Here is a 21,473-nt window from a genome sequence, read left to right on the forward strand (position 1 = left end):
TTTTAAGTTTCCTTTCTATGTTTTAAACACATTGGGTTAGTTCCAGATTTTGGTCTTCAAGTTCTGAGATTCTTTCTCCTGCCTGGTTAATTCTGCTTTCCATCCTTGTCAACTTATTATTTATTTCATTTACTGAATTCCTTATAGCTTCCACCTCAGCCATTTGTTCTTTCATGTTTTCATCTTGTCTTTCTTGTTTCTTGTTCATCTTTTCCATCCATTCCTTGAGCTCTGCATTTGTGACCTGAAACCAGTCAGTCTGGGTGCTCTTCATTGTTTGAGTTCCAAAGTTTGTATACTAGTGGACTATCCTCTTTTATCTTTGTGTGATGCCTATGGGTCTTCTTTTATTTTTCTTCGTTTGTGGTTGTTTTTTTTTCTTTACTTCCATTTCTCAATGAGAAAGGTAGTAGTTTTCACTTCTTTTAGCTCAAATTCCTATTTTCCCTTGGACAAATCCTCTGGAGTAGTTTGTTTTTGGAGCTGGGTTGGAGGTGGGAGTTATGTTACTCCCTTGAAGATTTGAGATTTAAATGAGGTGTGCTAGGGCTACTAAGATTCAAAAGATGTCTGCTGATTACAGTGTTTGCTGATTGGTGTATGGGACCCCATGGGTCCACTTTCCATCACCTTACAGTATTTCTATACAATGGGAATTTATGTATTTCCCCTGGGTACAAAATAACATGAGGGAAAGGAGTTAACAAAGAGAGAGTGTGGAGGAGATGACTATGGAAAGAACAAAGGAGAGAAGGAAAAAGATACAAACCAACAAACAGGGAGACAAGCAAAAAGAGAGAAAAAGTAGAGGGACGAAAAAACCAAACCAAAACAGGAACAAAATCAAAACAAAATGAAAAAAATCAAAGACAAACAAAGAAAAAAAAAGCACACAAACAAAACCCCCAAGGAAACTAAAACCAATAATATGAGAAAATTTTCATACTCATATATACCCTTAGTGGAAAGAAAGAAGAAGGAGAAGGGGTAAAAGAGAAAGAAATACCCACTCCCAACACACTATATTAAAAAAAGTGGAGTTATGCAGATACAAAAAACAAACGAATAAACCAAAAAACAGTTTTTAAATCCTTGAGCACCCTCTTTTGGCATTTTCAAGACTTTAGGTTTCTTGTAGGTTTAACCCAAGCACTGCTTCTCTTAGCTCACAGTAGAGGAGAGGGGATTTGGAAGTGAGAAGGTTCCAACTTCTAAATCTGTCCCCCTGTTCACCCTGTGCAGTTGTGTGGAGATTGGAACATGCCCCCAGCTGATCCACCTATGTTTAGTCCTCACCGGCGGGTCTCCAGATGGGTTTCTCTGGTATATTTTCTCACAATTCCTGTTGCTGGTGTCTGATCTGTGATGAAGGCTGAGGAGGCAGGTGGCACTGGCCGCAGGTGATTCTAACAATTTTATTCCTTTTTTTTTTCCTTTCTGTGTGTTGCTGCAGAGATGGTGTCTGCTCTGGGCCATTGAGTGCACTGGGGTCCGAACAGCTGCACAGGGCAGATGCCTAAGCAGCTGTGCTCAGGCCTCTCCTTCCATATCCCCACTCAATCAGACATTCACCCTTTGCTGACGCCCTAGGGAGAATACTCATCTCTGCACCCATTCATTTATGTGGAGACTCAGGCATTCTGACTGTCTCTTTTACCATCTTGGAATCCCCCCCCAACATTTAAGTCTTTAATACATCCTGAGTTAATTTTTGTATATGGGGAGAGATATGGGGAGAGATAGGGTCCTTTTCCAGTGTATATTTTTGTCTGCTTTGTCAGAGTTCAGTTAGTCATAGTTATTTGGATTTATTTCTGGGTTCTCTTTTCTGTTCCATTGGTCTGCATGTCTGCTCCTGTATCAGTGCCCTGCTGCTTTGGTTACCACAGCCTTGGAGTATAATTTGAAGTCAGGGAATGTGATGTCTTTGGCTTTGTTCTTTTTGCTTAGGATTGGTTTGTCTATTCTGGCTCTTTTTTGGTTCCGTATGAATTTTAGGATTTTTTTTTCTAACTCTGTGAAAAATGACATTGGTAATTTGATAGGGATTGTGTTAAATTTGCAGGTTTCTTTGAGTAATATGGTCATTTTAACAATGTTGATTCTTTCATCCCAGAGGTATGGGATATTTTTCCATTTGTTTGTATCCTCTACAGTTTCTTTTATCAGAGTTTTGTAGTTCTCCTTGTAGAGATCTTTCACTTCCTTGGCTAAATATATTCCTAGGTATTTTAACTCTTTGGCTGCAAATTGTAAGTGGAATTGTGTTCTTGATTCGATTCTCAGCTTGTTTGCTATTGGTGTATAGTAGTGTTATTGATCTGTGTGTCTTGATTTTGTATCCTGAAACGTTACCAAATTCACTTAGCAGGTCCAGGAGGGTTTTGGCTGAATCTTTAGGATTCTCTAGGTATAAGATCATATCATCAGCATACAGCTAGAGTATGAGTTCTTCTTTTCTACTTTGGATACCTTTATTTCTTTTTCTTGCCTGATTGCTCTGGCTAGGACTTCCAGTACTATGTTGAATATGAGTATAGACGGGTGCATCCATGCCTTAAGTTCTGAGGGTGAGTGCATTCAGCTTTTCTCCATTCAGGATGACATTTGCTATGGGTTTGTCATATATGGCTTTTATTATTTTGAGGAATGTTGCCTCTGTGTGTATTTTGTTGAAGGTTTTTATCATGAAGTCATGCTAGATTTTGTCAAATGCTTCTTCTGTGTCTATTGAAATGACTGCATAACTTTTGTTTTTGATTTTGTTTATATAGTGGATCACATTTATTGACTTGCATGTTGAACCATTCTTGCATCCCTGGGATAAAACCCAATTGGTCATGGTGTATTTTTTTTTTTTAATATGCTATTAAATTCAGTTTGCCAATATTTTGTTGAGGACTGTTGTGTCTGTATTCATAAAGGATATGAATAAAGAAACTGTAGTTTTCTTTTTTTAAATTGTATCTTTTCCTGACTTTGGTATCAGAGTGTTACTGGCCTTGTAGAATGAGTCAGGAAGGATTCCTTCCTCTTCAGTCTTGTGGAATAGCTTCAGTAAAATTTGTATCAGTTATTCTCTGAAGGTCTGGTAGAATTCAGCTGTGACTCCATTATGTCTTGGACATTAACTAATTAATTAATTTGAGTATTCATGTTTTTAATTAATTAATTTGAGTTGGAATCTCACTCTGTTGCCCAGACTGGAGTGCAGTGGCACACTCACTGCCACCCCAGCATCAACTTGCTGGACTCCAGTGATCCTTCTGCCTCAGCCTTCTGAGTAGCTGAAACTACAGTTGCATGCTACCACACCTGGCTAATTTTTTATTTATTGTAGAGATGAGGTCTTGCCAAGGTGTCTGGACTGGTCTCGAACCCATAGGCTCAGGCAATCCACTCATCTCAGTCTCCCACAGTGCTATTACAGGCTGGACCGCCAAGCCCGGCCTGGGCTTTTAATTGTTGGGAGACTTTCAATTACTCTTTCAGTCTTGCTACTCATTGTTGGTCTGCTCAGTGTTTCTATCCCTTCCTGATTCAAGGTTGAGGGATTGTACGTTTCTAATAATTTATCGATTTCATCTAGATTGTCTAGTTTGTTTGCATAGAGTTGTTCATAATAGTCTTGGATGATCTTTTGAATCTCTGTGGTATCAGTGTAATGTCTTCATTTGCATTTCTGATTGTGTTTATTTGAGTCTTCTCTCTTCATTTATTAATTAATTTAGCTAACAGTCTGTTAATTTTATTTATCTTCTCAAAAAACCAATTTTTTGCTTAATTGATCCTTTGTATTTTTTTAAATATCAATTCCATTTAATTCTGCTCTGATCTTCATTATTTCTTTTTTTCTGCTAATTTGGGGTTTGGTTTGTTCATGTTTTTCTAGTTCCTTGAAGTGTGATGTTAGGTTGTCAATATCTCTAAACAATTCTTTCTTTTCCATAATTTCAGCTTCTTTGGAGAAATTTTTATTCATGTCCTTAACAGTTTTTTTTTTTTTTTTAAATTCTCTACATTGGTTTTGAATTTTCTCCTGAAGTTCATTGGTCAATTTTATATTCAGTCTTTTGAATTCTATGTTTGGACTTTCAAAAGTTTTATTTTGGTTAGGGTTTGTTGCTGAAGAGTTGGTGTGGTCTTTTAGGGGAGAGAACCCTGTTTTTTCACATTGTCAGAATTGTTTTTCTGGTTTCTTCTCATTTGGGTAGACTATTTCTTCTTATTTAAGGTTTGCAATGGGGTGACAGAGGAACTGGTGGGTCCCTTGGTTTTATATATACCTTGGTGTGGTGAGCTTCTGAATTGCCCACTGTGGCAGTCCTGTGCTGGTTGCCTGCACTGGCTAATGGCATCCTGAGTGGCTGGAGTAGCTTGGAAAGTGGTGTTAGCTGGCATTTGGGATCAGGCCTTGCCCAAAGCTGAAGTATTATATCCAATGTGGTGGACTGCACTGTTGACCTCCAGCCAGGGGGTTGCACTTGTGGAAGAAAGCCAGTTGTGATGGTGATTGTAGGGTTTCTTGCTGAAACTCTAAGGAGTGTTGCTCTAAGGAAGTGCTCAGCCGGCCTAGCCAGAGGGTGGCACTCTGGGGATTTCCCAAGTTCTCTTTGTCTAGCGTTTGAGGGAGTACAGGGGAAAGGAAATGAAGCTCAAGTGCACTGTTGGCTATCCTAGTGGGGATTAGCAGGAAGTCCCAGGACACTGGGGTAACACTGTTGTGCAGTGCAGGCCCAGAAGAGTTTACATGGGGAATGAGAGGTTGCTATGCAGTGTATCTCACCTGGCTGCTGCCTTTGCCTCACAGTCTACAGTCTGAATGCCAAACTGCTGCCAGGTGTTCTCAGGTATCTGGCCAGCCAGGAACTGTCTGCAATTATGGCATTTACTTTTGGAGCCTGTCTCCTCCTAGGCCTGCTGGAAAGCAGCTGTGCTTCCCATAAGGGTTGAGTTCTTGTGAAATGGTGGTCAGTGCTGATTAAAGCTTTTTACCTGCACCAATCCATGTGGGCTTCAGCAAAGCACAACTGTGGGAGCAGCAGTTTTCTGTGAGGGAGTAGAGTCCCACAAGGCTCAGTGTACCATGCAAGTTTGTGGCAGGAGCACAGAACTCCTGATTCCTCTCAGTCACTTTCCCCACTGTGTCTAGAGGCTGTGGTGGAGCAGGCAAGAATCTGTTCAGTTATAGCCTAGGTCAATGATTGTTTTTCTTCATTTTTGCTCTAGGTGGTTATCATCACTCCTTTGGGGAGTCATGAGGTGTCCTGCTGGACCCATTCTTCTGTGGGCCCTGAAGAAACTCTATCTTGGTTTACTCTGTAGGAGAAATTCACTGTAGCTGCCTCATGTCAGCCATCTTAATCCTATCTCCTGTTTTTTAAATGTACACATATTTAAGATTAATTTTTCTCTGAATACTGTTGTAGTTTTATCATGTAGATTTTGGTATTTAGTTCATTAAAATATCTTTATTTAATTTTTGTATTTTCAGTTTATCTTTATTTCTGTCCTGTCAAGGAGTTCAAATTGAACCACTGAGTTTAAATCATAATTTTTAAGGAAAAATTTAAGATTGTCCTAATGTGGACAACCTAGCTGTAAATGCTCTATTGTATGCTTTTTAAAGCTTACATAACACTGTCAATTTTTTAAAGACAATGTCTATCAATTTTCTAATATGAACAATAATTAAATTATTATATTTCTCCTTCCTTCCTTCATATTTTTCTAATTTTTTCTTAATGATACTTTTAATCGCCAACATATGTAAATTTCTATTATTTGGCTAGGAGTTTTAATTTATATCTTTTGGTCTTCAAATGCTAAGATAAGGAAATTAGCATATTTTCCCAAGTTTTTAAACCATCTTTTCTACATAGTCAAGATATGTAATATTTATGTTTTATTTTGTCATCCTGATTTCTCCATTTGTTTTATACCCAGTTCTTCAGTTGTAGAGTTGTAGGTTTTCTCCTTGGTGAAACCCTAAGAAGTGTTGCTCTAAGGAAATGCCCAGCTACCCCAGCTGGAGATACTTGGTGTTCACCACTAACTAGCCCTTTTCTCAATTATTTTTTGTTGTTTTTTTTTATCCTTTGACGTTCATGATTTACTTTTGAGAATAGTTTATTAGGAATATTTGTTCAGAACCATATGTTGACTTTATATTTGAATGATAATTTGACCCGCTATAACGATATTGGGTCACAGTTTTTTTTCTGGAGAATTTTAAGGAAGTCTAATGCCAGTGTATATTTTAGATCTTACTAGTGAGTGCATGTGTGTAATATTATTCTACAGACTCCAAGACAAGCATTTCTTGCATTTATTTTCTTATCAAATGTTTTTACAAAGACATAATCAGGGCTAATTCTTGAGTCATAAACTTTAAAAAATACATTTTCTATGTTCTAGAATTCAGTAAATTAATAGGCATTTTATCAACTATTGAATCATTTCCCACTATTTTGTCCTATTCTTTATTGGATTTTATTTCTTTCATTTTGCTTTTATTTTTTTTTAACCTTAACACAGTTTTAAGTGTGGAGTATGGTATTTTTAATTATAAACACACAGTGGATCTCTAGAATTTTTTCATCTTGCATAACTGAAATGCTATACCAATTAAATAGCAAGTACCTATATTCCCATTGCTCCAGCCCCTGGCAACCATTATTCTATTTTGGTTTCTATGAGTTTAACTACTTTAGATACTTCATATAAGTGGAATCATTCAGTATTTGTCCTCCTGTGACTGGTGTATTTCGCTTAGTGTAATTTCAAGTGGCATCCATGTTGTACTATATGACTAGATTTTCTTTTTTTTAAATAGCTAAATAATATTTAATTGTATGTATAGATCACATTTTCTTTATCCATTCATCTGTTCATGAACATTTAAGCTCTTTCTACCTCTTGGCTATTGTGAATAATACTGCAGTGAACATGGGAGTTGCAAACTCTTCATGGTCCTGCTTTCAATTCTTTTGGATATATACCCAGAAAAGGGATTGCTGTCATATGGTAGTTCTGTTTCTAATTTTTTTAAAGAAATTCCATACTGCTTTCCATAGTGAATACACCATTTTAACATTCCCACCAACAGTGTACCAAATTCCAGTCTTTTCACATCCTCAACAATACTTGTTATTTTCTGTTTTTTATATTATTTTATTTTATAATGGCTGTTCTAATATGTGTGAGATGATACCCAAGTGAGATTTTAATTTTCAGGATGATTAGTGATGTTGCATATCTTTGTATATACTTGGCCATTTGTCTGTCTTCTTTGGAGAAATGTCTATTTAAGTCCTTTGCCCATTATTAGATTTCCCTTCCTTCCTTCCTTTCTTCCCTTCTCTTTCCTTTCTTTCTTCTCTCTCTCTCCTCTTTCTCTATCATATCTCTCTGTTATGAGCTATAGGAGTTCTTTGTGTAGTTTGGCTATTAGCTCCCTTTCACTTATGATTTGCAAATATTTCCTTCCATTCCATTGGTTGCCTCTTCACTCTGTTGATTGTTTCCTTTGCTGTGAAGAGACTTTTTAATTTGACGTAGTTCCACTTATTTAGTTTTGCTTTTGTTGCCTGTGCTTTTGTTGTCATATCTATCCAAGAAATCATTGCCAAGACTAATGTAATGAAACTTTTAATTTTATAGCTTCAGGATTTATGTTTAAGTATTCAATGCATTTTAAGTTGATTTTATGTGGAATGTGGGATAAAAGTCCAATTTTATTCTTTTGCACATGGATATCCAATTTTCCTAATTCTGTCTGTTGAAGAGACTATCTTTTCCCTGTTATGTAGTCTTGGTACCCTCCTTTAAGTTCATTTCACTATTTATGTATGGGCTTTCTATTCAGTTCCGTTGGTCTGTATGTCTGCCTTTACACCAGTACCATACTGCTCTGATTACCATGGCTTGTAATATCTTTGAAATCAGGAAGTATGAGGATCTTGGCTTTGTTCTTCTTCCTCAAGATAGTTTGGGCTACTTGGGGTTCTTTGTGGCTCCATGTACATTTTAGGATTGTTTTTTCTACTTCTGTAAAAGAAATGCCATTGGGATTTTAATAGGGGTTGCATTCAGTCTGTAGATTACTTTGGATAATACGGACATTTTAACAATAGTAAGTCTTCTAATCCATGACCACAGGACGCATTTTCATTTATTTGTATCTTCTTTAGTTCCTTTCATCAGTGTTTTCTAGTTTTCAGTATACAAGTGTTTTGAGAACCCAATCTCAAATTGGAGTTCCAGTACCAGAATAGCTAGCAACCCTGCTTTAGCAGGAAATGAAGGGGAGCTGGATGTGGATTTAAAGTATGCTTTTCATGGGATATTTCTTTTACCTGATGGATAACCTAATGCTTAGTTGTCTGACCCATGATTAGTGGGTCCCTCATATGGGACACTTGCTTATACTGGCAGACAACTCTGTGGCTTTTGTCTGACCTGTGTTCAGTTTATGCCTGCCTGACCATCACTCTGGTGTCAGGTGCCAGGCCTTGTGTTCTCTCCCCAGTGTTCTTGGGAAATCTCTGCCTGGGACAGCCCCTACTTCTTCAGATGGAAGGTGAAAATTCAATACACCATCACAACAGGGAGTAATTTCAGAAATTTTTACTTATAGATCCTGGGCAAGAAAGCTATAATGATTTAGGAGGGCAGTCTTTTATCCCTGAGTGAAAGAGCCAGGCAGAAAGAAAAAATGTGTTAATTAACAGTATATATAAGGAAATAGAGTGTGGGTCACTTTACATTTGCAGACAGATGCCTGAGTGATATGTTTAAAGGAAGCAGTAAGCAGGGAGCCCAGTCTGCTAGGCATGAGAAGACGTCTTTAAATTCTAATCACTTTAACTTTTTCTCCCCACTTTTTGTTATTGTTGTCTTACTTTACATCTAATCATATTATGTATCATTAACCTATTTTGGCTATAGGTATTTTTAATAGCTTTGTTTTTAACTTGTGTATTTGAATCAAGTTATTTACTTTTGTATTTGTCCATGTTTTTACCTTACCAATGAATTTCCTATTTCCTTATGATATCATATTATAGTTTTGAATTCTTTCATTTAAACTTGAAGGACTTTCTTTAGTATTTGTTGTAAGGCAGGTCTAGTGGCGATGAAATCCCTAAGCTTTTGTTTATCTGAGAAGTCTTTACCTCTCATTTTTTGAAGGACAGTTTTGCTGGGTATAGGATTCTTTGTTGACAAGTTTTTATCCCTTCCCCCCAGCCTTTTGAATATATTGTTTCACTCCTTTCTGGTCTGCAAGGTTTCTGCTGAAAAATCTGCTAATATTTCATAGAGGTTCCCTTGTACCTTTCCTGCTTTTAAAATGTCTTAGGCTTTTGACAATTTGATTATTATATATTTCAGTGTGGGTGTGTTATTGCTTCATTTACTTTGGTGAATCTTTAGGCTTCTTGAATCTTGATGTCCCTTTCCTTCTCCAGATTTAGGAAGTGATCACTCATTATTTCTTTAAGTAAGCTTTCTAGTTTTTTTTCCCTCTCTCTTTTTTCCTTCTGAAACTTTACATAAGCTAGTCTGCTTGATGGTGGCTCTTGAGTCTCTTAAGTTTTTTCCCTTTTTTTTTCATTCTTTTTTATTTTTGTTCCTCTGATTGAATGATTAAAAATGACCTGAATAAGTTTGCTAATTATTTTCTTTTGTTTATTTGGTCAAGTCTGCTGTTGAACATGCCTAGTGATTTTTTTTTTTTTTCAGTTCATTTATTGTATACTTCAGTCCCCAAATTTCTGTTTGGGTTAAAAAAAATTTTTTTTTTCTTTGTTGATATTCTAATTTTGTTTATGCATTGTTTTCTTCAGCTTGTATCTTAAAAAGAGCTATTTTGAATTCTTTGTCAGGTAAAATATGCCTTTTTTTCTTTAGAATCAGTTTCTGGAATTTTATTTTCTTCATTTCTTTGTGCTGTGTTTTTCCATTTCTTCATGTGTCTTGTAACATTGTGTTGGTAGCTATGTATTGAAAAACAGCCACCTCTTCCAGTCTTATGGGCTGGCTTTGGACAGGGGAAGACCCTTATCAATCAGCCAGACCAAAGACTCTAGGGGCCTCTGAAATCTTTTTTTGAGAGGGGTGCTTCATCTTCTCTTGGCCTGTGCATGCAATTTCTCAATTAGGGAGTATTACCTGTTTCTTTTTCAGGAGTTTATAATCTATTGCTCTCCTTGGTGTCTGTCAGTAGCATTACACTTTTCCTGGCAAGCTGTCTTCCTCTTTTTTTCTCAGCAGGCATCAGGCATTGAAAATATCCTGAATTCCCATTAGCACCTGAATCAGGTGAGAAAGATATCACCAGTTTCTTAGGAAGTCTTCCAGAAAGCTGGAACATTTGACAAATATTCCACTCCTCTCTATCACTCCTGAGGAAAAGCCTCAGATTTTGCTCCTTCTCTGTATTGTGCCAAGCCATGCTAGCTGCAGGAAGACTTCCCCTGTCCATCTTTGTTCTCAGCAACCCTCAGATATACAATTAATGTTGGTTACATCAGCATTCTAAATTGGGTAAAGCAGAAACCAGTCCCTCTGGTAGTCCTTCAAAAAAGTAAAACACTGGACTCACATTTTACTCTATCTTTCCCTCTGACACCACAAGCCAAGATAATCTCTTCCAAGTGCTGAGCTGTGCTGCCTTGGGGGAGGGACTGATGAGGGTACAGTGAAATGATTCTTTCTTTTTAAAATGTTGCTGGTTTAGGGTTTGTACTTACCTGCGGGTACTACAATATCTTAACTGGATTCTAGAATTCTTATAAAATGTTTTTTTTATACCATTGTTAGATTGGTTTGTGCTTTGATTGCTTTGTGGAGGAACAAAGGCTGTGACTTCCTATTCTACCATCTTACTGATGTCACTCAAATTGATCTTTTTGCCTTTCTGTTTAAATGTTTCTTTATCTTTGATTAATAAAAGCAATAACTTTACAAGGATATATGCCAATGTTGGCCATTTTAAATCAATTTTCCCTTAATGTGCTCATCTAGTATGTTGATTTGATTCTTCCTTGATTTTGCAAACTCTTTTTGACCAATATCTTTGAATATTTGTGCTGTTCCTTTCTTTTTTTTCCCTAAAATTCTATATTCCAGTGTCATTTGTTTCTTGTCTATAGTTATTGTTTAGAAGAGGGCAAATGATAATTTAATATGTAAATATTCTCTCTAACTCTTACTTTTTTATTTATTTTGATCACTTTTCTGATTTCTTTCCCTCTCTCAATCACTGGAGGGTGTGGGAAAATGGAACTTACAATATCTTTTTCAGTATATTTTTTATCCTGCATATTCTCTAATTTCACCTTAGTTTCTGTGGTGGTCCTATATTTTTCTGCTTCATTTTTGAACATTGCCAGATAAGTTTCTTAATCCCCTAGTTTCTAACCACTTCCTCCTTGAGTTTCTGCCTTGTGTTATTGATTTGTAGAATTGATGGCTTCATTTAACTTTACTTTTTTAAAATCAATGACAAAACATTTGATCATAGTTTTCTTCTACTTCATGGTAACTAGTGAAAGTATTTAATTGTCTATTAATTTTTTTTCTGTACTTTAATTTTTGGCTCCTTTAAAAATATTATTCATTATTAAAATAACTGACATTTTCCTCAATCAAGTAATTATAGAAGGTTCATTTGTGGGGGAAGGATGAGGTGATTTATTTTTTTTGATTCAAGATTTTGTATTGGTGTGTGATTGACTGTTACCTGGCACCAAAAGTTCTTTCTCTTTGCTAACACAGATTCAGCATGCTGAAAATTTTGTTCTTCTCTGGAATTTCTTGTTTAGCCTTGCCTTCTTTGCCTCTGGGCCCAAACCAGGTCCAGGAACCTTCTCTTGTTAGTTGGTTTACAACCTTTACTACTTTTAAAAATAAGGCTATGCCTTCCTTCTAAAAGTTGGGTTTTAGAGGGTGTTTTTTGAGATCTTCCACTACTGTGAGCTATCTTTGTGTCATCTTCTCTTTTCTCCCTGTCCCCCACCCCCTCTTTAACTATCTCCACCCCATCATAATTTTTTCTTCTTTCACATTGGTTATAATTACTTCTAATTCAAGGAGGTATGAATTTGAGTTCTATTGATTTCCCTGAAAATTGAGTTTGCCATATCTTTCTCTTTCTTTCTTTCTCATGATTTTTGGCAAGAAAAGAAGAAAATCTGTTTTTATATTGTGATAAGCAAGTCAAAGTCTAAATAATATTTATTGACTTATCAGTGCTCTGCCTGCAGATTCTTACTTTTGTAATTTCAGAGATACTTTTAGAGTGCAATAGACAAATCATCCAGAAGTGGGGAATAGGAGCCTTAGTAATTGTCTGGAAGAGTTTGACCTCTGGCAGACAAAGTCATTGAGGACCTGATCCCTACCTCTCTTTCCAGATTCATTTTTGGCAACATATACCAGCTACTTTAGCCATACTGTACTCCTTAAATTCCTTCCAAAGGAATCACACTCATTTTCTCACATAGGCCTTAACTAATTATACCCTCAGCCTAAAACAGTCTTTTCCCATCTTTCTGTCTGGCTAGCTCCTGCTCATCTCTTAGGCTTCAACTTAAATTCTACTTGTCTGGGAAGATTTCCTTGACACCTCTATTCCTTTCCCTGGTCCAACGTACTTGCCTCATCATAGCACTTATCACATTATACGGCCTGTTTTTTGGTCTCTTCCCCCTCAAAGAACTGGATTTCATTGAGGGCAGGGATGGCATCTGGTTTACCATTCTATCTCTACAACTGAGAACACTGCTCAACCCATAGTAGGTACATGATAAATATTTGATAATTGTTGAATGCCTATTTCAAAATACACTGTTATATATTAATGAGTGAATGTCTTTTTTTAGTAATTTTTGTCTTTTTACGAGAGTTAAATAAAAATGTTTTTTGTTTCAAATATCTGAATATTTGGTTAAAAAGAGTCAAACCCTAAGATGTTACAAGCTCTATGAGGGTAGGGATCTGTGTCTGTTTTGTTCACTTCTGAATCCCTGTCACCTAGAAAAGTGCCTGCTACGTAGTGGGCACTCCATGTATGTTTTCTGAATGAACAGATAAAAACATAGACTAAAAGTACCTCCTTAAATTTTGTGCAACATACATACCTCTTGACTTACATACCCTTGGTCCTTTGAGGTTTACTTGAAAGTTTGTAGGTGTAGACAATTCTTCCCCACAAAAAGGGGTCTTCAATATAGACTTGGGAAAATTTTTTTGGTAGAATTGGGGCAGCTAATGAGGGTGTTTGTAGTGAAAAGTCTTTTACGTTTTGGTATTTAGAGGCTTGAAATCAAAAAAGCCACCTCCCCTCTAATTCGCCCTATAGTGAACCATGACAGTTAATAAGTCCTGCCTGTGTAATAAGGTCAATCTCAACTTAATAAAGGTGCATGGCAATAATAAGTCACCACACATTAAGAATATTTCTGTGGCAAAATATGAGACAAAGCCAAAATGTATAAAACAATATGACCTATGATAAATAAAAAATAGAATAGAACTTACCAACAGTAATTATAAAACTCTAACATCAGGACAGAGTAGGTATGACATCCACAAACCAAGAACAAAATGCCCTGAAAAGAGCACAGGAGAAAAAGAAAAAAGCTCATGGAAATAAAAAAAACATTATGACAAACAAAATATTCAATAGAAGGGTTGGAAGATCGAGTTAGGAGACTCTCCCAGGAAGTAGAGTGAAATGAAAGAGTTAGAACATCAGCGAATAAAGAAAAAATAAGGAGTCAACTGGAAGATGCAAAATTTAGCAAGATGATTTCCAAGAAGAAAGAACAGGAAAAAAAAATGAAGGGGAGAAAATTATAAACAAAATATCAAAAGAGAATTTGCCTGAGTCTTCCAACTGAAAGAGTCCCTCTGAGTACCTAGAATCCAACACATAAAATTATAGGACACTAGGGACAAAGAGAAGAACTTAAGGCTTTTTGAGGAAAGAAGTAGGCCACTTATCAAAGAATGAAAGTCCAACTGGCATCATACTTACCATTAACAGCACTAGATGCTAGAGGGCAGTGGAATGATCCCTTCCAGTGGTTCTCAACTTAAAATTCTATATGTGTCAAACTATGAGACAATTGTGAGGCAGAATAAAGACATTTTCAAGCAGAAAGGCTAATAACTTTGACCTCCTGTGATCTTTTTCTTATTACTTTGTAAGTTAAATATATACTCCAGCAAAAAAAGGTAATTAACTAAGAAAGAGGCTGTTGAAGGATGAGGAAACAATGACTTCAACTCAGGAGAGTAAGGAAAATCTCAGAATGCAGCTTAGTAGCACACCAAGCCTATGGTGGACTAGATTATGAAGACCCATATAGTAAACTGTACTTGTTGCTTCTGCTGTGAACAACATTCCAGATACTGACTTATGTTCATACCATTTATTGATTTTCAACTTTTAGAATCAGTCCTTAGACCAGTGAAAAGTATTTAAGTTTGGCTATAGAGCAGAATGCAAATATTTTAAGCCTTTATGGTGAAGCAGAAAATATGCCAATGACACGTTAGAAGAAGAAACAAGAGAGAAGTGAAGAGGAGACAAGGGGTGGGCAATAACCTGATCTTGCCAATTAGGGAGTGTTTATAATTAATAAACTAAAACAAAACAGAACAGGTTTCCACACATTACTTAAAGTTATAGAAGTAACTCATAGATAAATTAAAACTATAGATATATCTATGTTGTTAGAAGGGGAAAGGAAAAGTGAAGTGTAGTAAATGGACTAAATCGTTGTCTGATGGTGGAAGAAAGTTTGAAGATAAGGTCTAAGATTTATAAATCCAGAAATGGTGGTGTAAGTGCACACATTAGAGTTTTGGAAGTAGCCATCTAATATACCTTCTCAAGAAGTTTCAGAACAGTTTTCTCTGAGGAGTGGGACTGGGGCTGTGGTGATGGGGATGGGAGATGAAGTGTCTGTTTTACTTGATAAGCCTCAGTGTACTATTTGATCTTATAATCATCAACATATACTGACTTGATTGATAATATTACTCTTAGATAAGAAAACTGGTATGCTATAACATTTGATAAATGGTATCCTTTATTATTATTTTTTTGGTATCCATTATTAAATTAGTGAGAGAGTAGGGAAATAATCAAGAGTTAGACTAGGAAATTGCCATGGCAAAGTATTTGAAGCATGGATTTTTGGCTAAGTTTGAGTCCTGGCTCTGCCACTTCTTATATGAGTGGCCTTGGCAATACTCAGATTCTCATCTGTAAAATGGGGTTAATAATATTGTAACTACTACACATGGTTGTTAGGAAGATTATATGTGATAATTCATATAAAACTGCTAGCATGGCATTTAGCCCATTGTAAAGATAATAATAAATATCCCTTTATATAATTTTTTTAAATTCAGTATTATTTGAGAATAAATCTGGTTTCAAGTAACAAGGGACCTATACTTGACTTCAATTTTACTTTAGGTATTAACAAGATCTTTGACTTGTAGTGGATAATGTAAATTGCCCATAGCATTGTTTCTCTTTTAAAAAGCAGCTATAAGAGCATCTGCTTTTCTAACTTTAGAATCAATTGCCAAAATTAGTGGAGTCTACAGGAAAAAAAACCAAAACTCTAGCGATAATCCTGGGGAAGCAATGTAGGCTCTGTAGTGGGTAAGTGCTTATATGTAAATATGCAGCATAAAACCTTCCAAAAGCTTGCTCCTGAAATAGATATAGGTTTGCAGACCCTTGTTCAAAACTTTGGAGCCAGATGTGTTTCAAAATTCAGAATTTTCTGATTGTAGAAAGATAATATAGTGTATCTGCCATTATTTTATGTAGTATCTCCAGTGAGATTTGGGAAAACACTCTGTAATCAAACACATTAATATTTTTTACATTGGGAAGTATTAATTTGCAGGTATTAAATATTAAATAGACTTTACTATATTTAGACACATACAAGTCCAGATCAGATATTGCTGCCAAAATGAGTTCAAGTCAGGTCAGGTTTTACCATCAAGCAGGTTTTGAAAAATCTCGGTTTTCTGGGCTTTTTTTGTAGTTTGGAGTTGTGATAAGCAATTGAGGATCTGTGCAGCTATCAGAGATTTTTCTTCCCCATATACTTTTGGAAAGTTCACTCCTTTTGTTCATGGCTCTGAAATGAGAAGATTAATGATGAAACAGCCATTTTAGTGCCAGACATTTGAGGCTGCTAAATCATACAAGCACTAAAAATACTCAGAGTAAGTGTTTTTGAGTTTTAAAAGATTATTGTTGGAATGAAGTCTACAGTTCTTTTGTTGTTGTTGTTCTCCCACAGAAAAAAGAACCTGTGAATTTCTCAGTCAAATCCCAAGCAGATAAAACATTTCAGTTCTTTGATCACAGTCTGATGGAATCCATTAAACTGGGGGATCCCAAAGTGCATGAATTCCTTAGGTTACTTGCTCTCTGTCACACTGTAATGTCGGAAGAGAATAGTGCAGGTAAGTGAAAAGTGTGTCTGACTAGTGAGCCTTTTTGTTGTTGTTGTTAAAATTGAAACTGATATTAAATTTGAAGGATTTCAAATGAAAAGTATAACATTGCAAAAGGGGTTTGCCTATCACTAGCTTTTCTTTGTGTTTGATTATATCCCGAATATTTTCCAAATAATGTGGAGACTTAAAAGAAAAAGAAAAGAAATAGAGGCAATGAAAAGGTGAGGACTCAAATTTGCCAGTCAAAAGGGATGAATTATTTCTCTTGAGCACCACATTTGACTGGGAGCTTCTGGGTAGCCAAGGAAGAGAAAGAAATACAATTGAGTCACACAATTCCAGATATAGGCTTAGAAGAAATTCTCCTACTAATGGGGATACATTTATATTGATAGTAGAGTAGTCTTATTTAGCCCTCATTATGAACAAGTCGTCTTACTTGCAAGATGGTTGTTTGGAGCTCAGGATTGATAGAATAGAACAAAACCATATGGGCCACTTTAACTTTTGAAGCTATGAAGCAGATAGGTAATGGTATCAGCTCCTCATTCCAATTGAGTCCATTCTTTTCCATTTGTAAGTTTTATTTTTTTCTACCAGCTATCCTGTTAAAATTATTAAATTTCAACTCAAAAGTAAAATATATTATATATGTGCGTGTGTTTGGTGCATACATATATATGTACTTGTATACACCTGTGTCTCTCTCTCTCTCACGTTATTATGCAATTGACCCTCAGTAACTGCAGGGGATTGTTTCCAGGAGATAACAAATTCTGTGGATGCTCAAGCCCATTAGTTGGCTTCCTTCCTCTTATATCCATAGGTTCTGCCTCCTCAGATTTACTCAACCACCAGTGGAAAGTATCCAGTTGGTTGAATTTGTGGGTATGAAATCCGCAGATACAGAGGTCAGATTGTGCATGTGTGTATTTTTTAAAAAATTTCCCTTTTGGGAAAAACAAAAACAAAAACAAACACAAAATCCCTTTTGGGACTACATTCAAGCCTGAGTTTTGTCCTTGATGATGCTAGACTAATCCATTCCTAAGATTCTAATCACTGTGAAGATTCAAATGAATATATTTATGAGTTTAACTGATCTTTATAATGCTAATGCCAACAGTGATTTCTTATATTTTCATCTGAGGCTGTGCCTCAAATAAGTTTCTTTTATCTCTGCTTTTTAGTGCATTTCAGTTCCCAAACTCTATTTTTAAGAAAATCAATCTGTTTTCATTTTAACATTATGATATTCTCTTAGACCTCTTTGAGGATATTAATTATACTTAAATTGAAATTTTCTTTTGTTTTTTCTATTCTATTTCATTTTCTAGTCTGTTTTGTGAGGTCTGCATCTGACTTTCATGTTGTCAAATGTTCAATGATTTGTGGTTGCCTGTTTTTATTTGTATTGAGAATCCCTGTTTGGTGAATGTAGATTCTAATTATATTGACCTGTCCATTAAGATTCTACAGAGAAACAGAACATGCCTTCTGGATGTGGGGTTTTGCCCTCCGGGAATTCATGTGATTTGTAGGATTACTATTTTGCTTTTCCAGATCTAGTGTTAGGAGTCTGTGCCAGGGCTCCCACTTGAGAAAGAGTTGTACTTAGGGTTCTGGTCTGCAAGAAAAGTCAGTAAGTTTCTTTACTTATTTTTCTTTCTCTAATCTTTATGGAATTCTGAAGCTACTTCAGACTCTGCTTAGCTTTGATCTCCAGATCACATTGTGGAGGCTTCCTTAGGCAGATTGTACACTTTGTTTAGAAGAACATTTTCAAGGTTTTATTCAGGGGACAAATGTCATTGCAGCCTCTTGTTCCAGGTTAGCTGGCAGAAGGAGGAGCCCGTATGGTCCAGGAATGCTGAATAGAATTCTGTAATTAATTTTACTGATGATGCCTACAAGGCCACTTCTGCTCTTTGCTGATTTTGAGTTTGGAGAATATTTGAGGGTTGCTGTTACCACCATATTCATCTTGTTTTGCAGATGTTTTGAGCTGTATTTTTCTCTAGTCTTGTTTCTTCGTTAATAAAATCTACTTTTTATCTTCCAGATATTTCTCAAATTTTAAGTTTACTGATAATATTTATTTTCTGGTATCATTAAAAAAATTTTAATGTTATGGTATAATGCAATAAAATGCACAGATAAGTGTATAGTGTGATGAGTTTTGACCATTATATGGGTACCTTTATGCAACTACCCATATCAACGTATAAATCTTTTTTCATCATTCCAGAAATATTACTCATGTAAAGGTAAATGGAATATTTAATTTATCTACCTTTATTTACTATTCATATACTTAGATTCTAAGTACTTAATATATAATTGTAGATATTTTTAGATTTTTCTACCAACTTATTTTGTATTTTATATTTGTCCCAATTTTTGTCCCTTAATCTCTCCTTTTCTTGTCTTCTTATGAATTTAGTTCATTTTTACTTCTGCTGGATTTGAAATAGTATATACTTATTTGTATTCTTTTAGTAGTTACTGTAGAAATTTTAGCACAAGTTTTCTTTTGAATAAAACAAAGACCTTAGAACTTTTTAAGACTAATCAGCCCTGCCTAGACTTATATGAGGGAGAACCTCCAAGAAACCAGGATTTATTTATAAAAAATTATGTATTCTTACATGTTTAAACTTTACTCACCTTCAAAATTCTTTCTGTGTGATGCAATATACCTACTGAAATGCTTTTTCCACTGATCAAAAACAGTTTTAGTACTCATCAATTTCAATGTCAGTGTCAATTTCACTAAAGTGCTTCTGCCCTTTTTTGTTTCACCTCTTCCTCATTAGCAAAACATTTCCCTTTGAGGACTTTTTTCATTTGGGGAAATAAAAAAAAGTTAACTAAGGTAGAGACTGGGTGAATAGAAAGGATGCGGCATGGGGGTCATGCCATTTTGGTTAAAAACTGCTGAACCCTCAGTGCGGTGTGGGTTGGTAAATCACCCATCATGAAATGAGCAAATACGTTGAATCTAAAAAAAAAAAAAAGTAACTGAAGTGTAATGCAGCTTCTTACAACAATGCTGGCTGGTATACTGATGCCAATGGGTTCCTAGAACACTTACCTAGTGGGGTACTGCAAGGAGCCCATCCTCCAAAAAATAGTTCCGTGTTTTTTTGGTCCCTCCTCAAATAATAGTCTTGTCATGTAGTCTTAATTTCAAATATGTTATTTTTGCTGTTTTTATAATCAATATTTACTAATTTTTGTGCTCTTCAATGGTTGGCCCTTCTCTGCTCTTCTCTTGACCTGAAGTCTGTCCTTTAGATAGACTTTGGTGACAGCTTACTAGTGGTAAACTCTAAAAAACTTTGTGTGAGTTGAGTTTATCTCATCCTTACTCTTTTTTTAGAGACAGGGTCTTGCTTTATCACCCAAGCTAGAGTGCAGTGACCTGATCATGGCTCACTGCAGCCTCAAGCTGCTGGGCTCAGGGGATCCTCCTATCTCAGTCTCCTGAGTAGCTGGGACTATAGACAGGTGTCATAATGCCTGGCTAATTTTTTCTAGCTTTTGTAGAGATGACGTTTTGCTATGTTGCTCAGGCTGGTCTTGAACTCCTAATCTCAAGTGATTCTCCCACCTCAGCCTCCCCAAACGCTGGGATTATAGGCATGAGCCCAGTCATCCTTACTCTTGAATGATACTTTTGCTGTGTATCATTAGTGATACACAGCAAAAGTAACTTAGTGTGACAAGTTTCTCTTAGCACACTGAAGATATTCCACTATAATCTGGCCATTGTTTTTGTTAATTATAGTTAGCTGTTGGTCTAATTGTGGCTTGAAAGTACTCAGTCTTTTCTCCTTGGCTACTTGTACGATTTCCTCTTTTTTCATGTTTTGCAGTATAGGCATGAATTTATATATATATCTATATATATAGAGAGAGAGAGAGAGAGAGAGAGAGAGAAAGAGAGAGAGAGAGAGAGCGCTTGGGCTTGGAATTCCTTGAATTCATTGAAATTCTTTAATCTATAGAATGATGTTATCTTTTGTCACTTCTGGAGTATTTGCATCCATATATTTTTTCAAATATTGCCTCTGATCCATTTTTTTCCTTTTTTGAATTTCAAATTTATACCTATTGTATCAAGTAAAAAAATACAACACAACAATACAAGGATATGTAAAGTCTCATGTTAGATTATTATCAGTATTAGATATTGTCACCTTATTCTCTATGTCTTTTAACCATTCTCTCATTTTTCATTTATTTGTATCTCTTGGATATGTTCTTGAATTTTCTCTATTTTTTTCTTGGTTCATGAATTCTTTCTACAAGATCTTTGGTTCTTTTTCAAATCTGCTTAATTTCATGCTTCTATTTTATTTCTTGAAATCTACTAAAATATTGCATGTGCTGCTTCTGATAATTCTAGTATCTAAAGTTTTTCAGATCTTACTCTATTGTTATCAGACTTTGTTTATGATTATTTTAATGACTTTTTACTGTGAACTGACCATTTTACTTGGAATTTAATTTATAGAAATTCCTTGGGTCTAGCTGGTGGCTCTAGAAAGGATTTACCTTTGCCTCAGTGTTCTAGTACAAGAACATATTAAACTAAATTTTCCTTTTTTTTTTTTTTTTTTTGAAAGCAGGATTTATTAAGAGGACAGAAAAGCTCCCACAGTGGGAGGGGATCCGAGGGGTTGCCTAAACTAAATTTTCAACTTGACTTTGTTGAGACCATTGAGATATTATGAATTCAAAATGCAAGTAAATATGAAAGTCAATCTTTGTGGTCACAAATTCTCAGTAGAGATTTTTCTTCCCTTTCACTTATAAGGAGGGTTCTAGACAAGCAATTTTCATTGCAGGCACTCTTAAGGGGGTCATGGATTTTCATCTCATCATTGTATTGAGAGTAGAACTTGGGGGGGGCCCAGTTTTAAGAGGTGGGCTTTCATTAGACTTCTTCCCTAGCGTAGGCCCGG

General features: G+C 35.8%; 1 protein-coding gene across 1 annotated transcript in view; it reads left to right on the forward strand.

Annotated features, from left to right (window-relative positions):
• The window catches only part of ATP8B4 (ATPase phospholipid transporting 8B4 (putative)), a gene marked incomplete at its 5' end in the record, with an annotated part of 158,598 nt that overhangs the window by 53,974 nt on the left and 83,151 nt on the right, over positions 1-21,473 (forward strand). The window contains one exon of the mRNA XM_008051091.2: positions 16,344-16,509. Coding sequence (XP_008049282.1) covers positions 16,344-16,509 — 166 coding nt within the window. The remainder of the gene's footprint in view (positions 1-16,343; positions 16,510-21,473) is intronic.

Source organism: Carlito syrichta, unplaced genomic scaffold, assembly GCF_000164805.1.
Source record: "Carlito syrichta isolate Samal-C Ts95f unplaced genomic scaffold, Tarsius_syrichta-2.0.1 Scaffold161491, whole genome shotgun sequence".
Taxonomy (NCBI): Eukaryota; Metazoa; Chordata; class Mammalia; order Primates; family Tarsiidae; genus Carlito; species Carlito syrichta.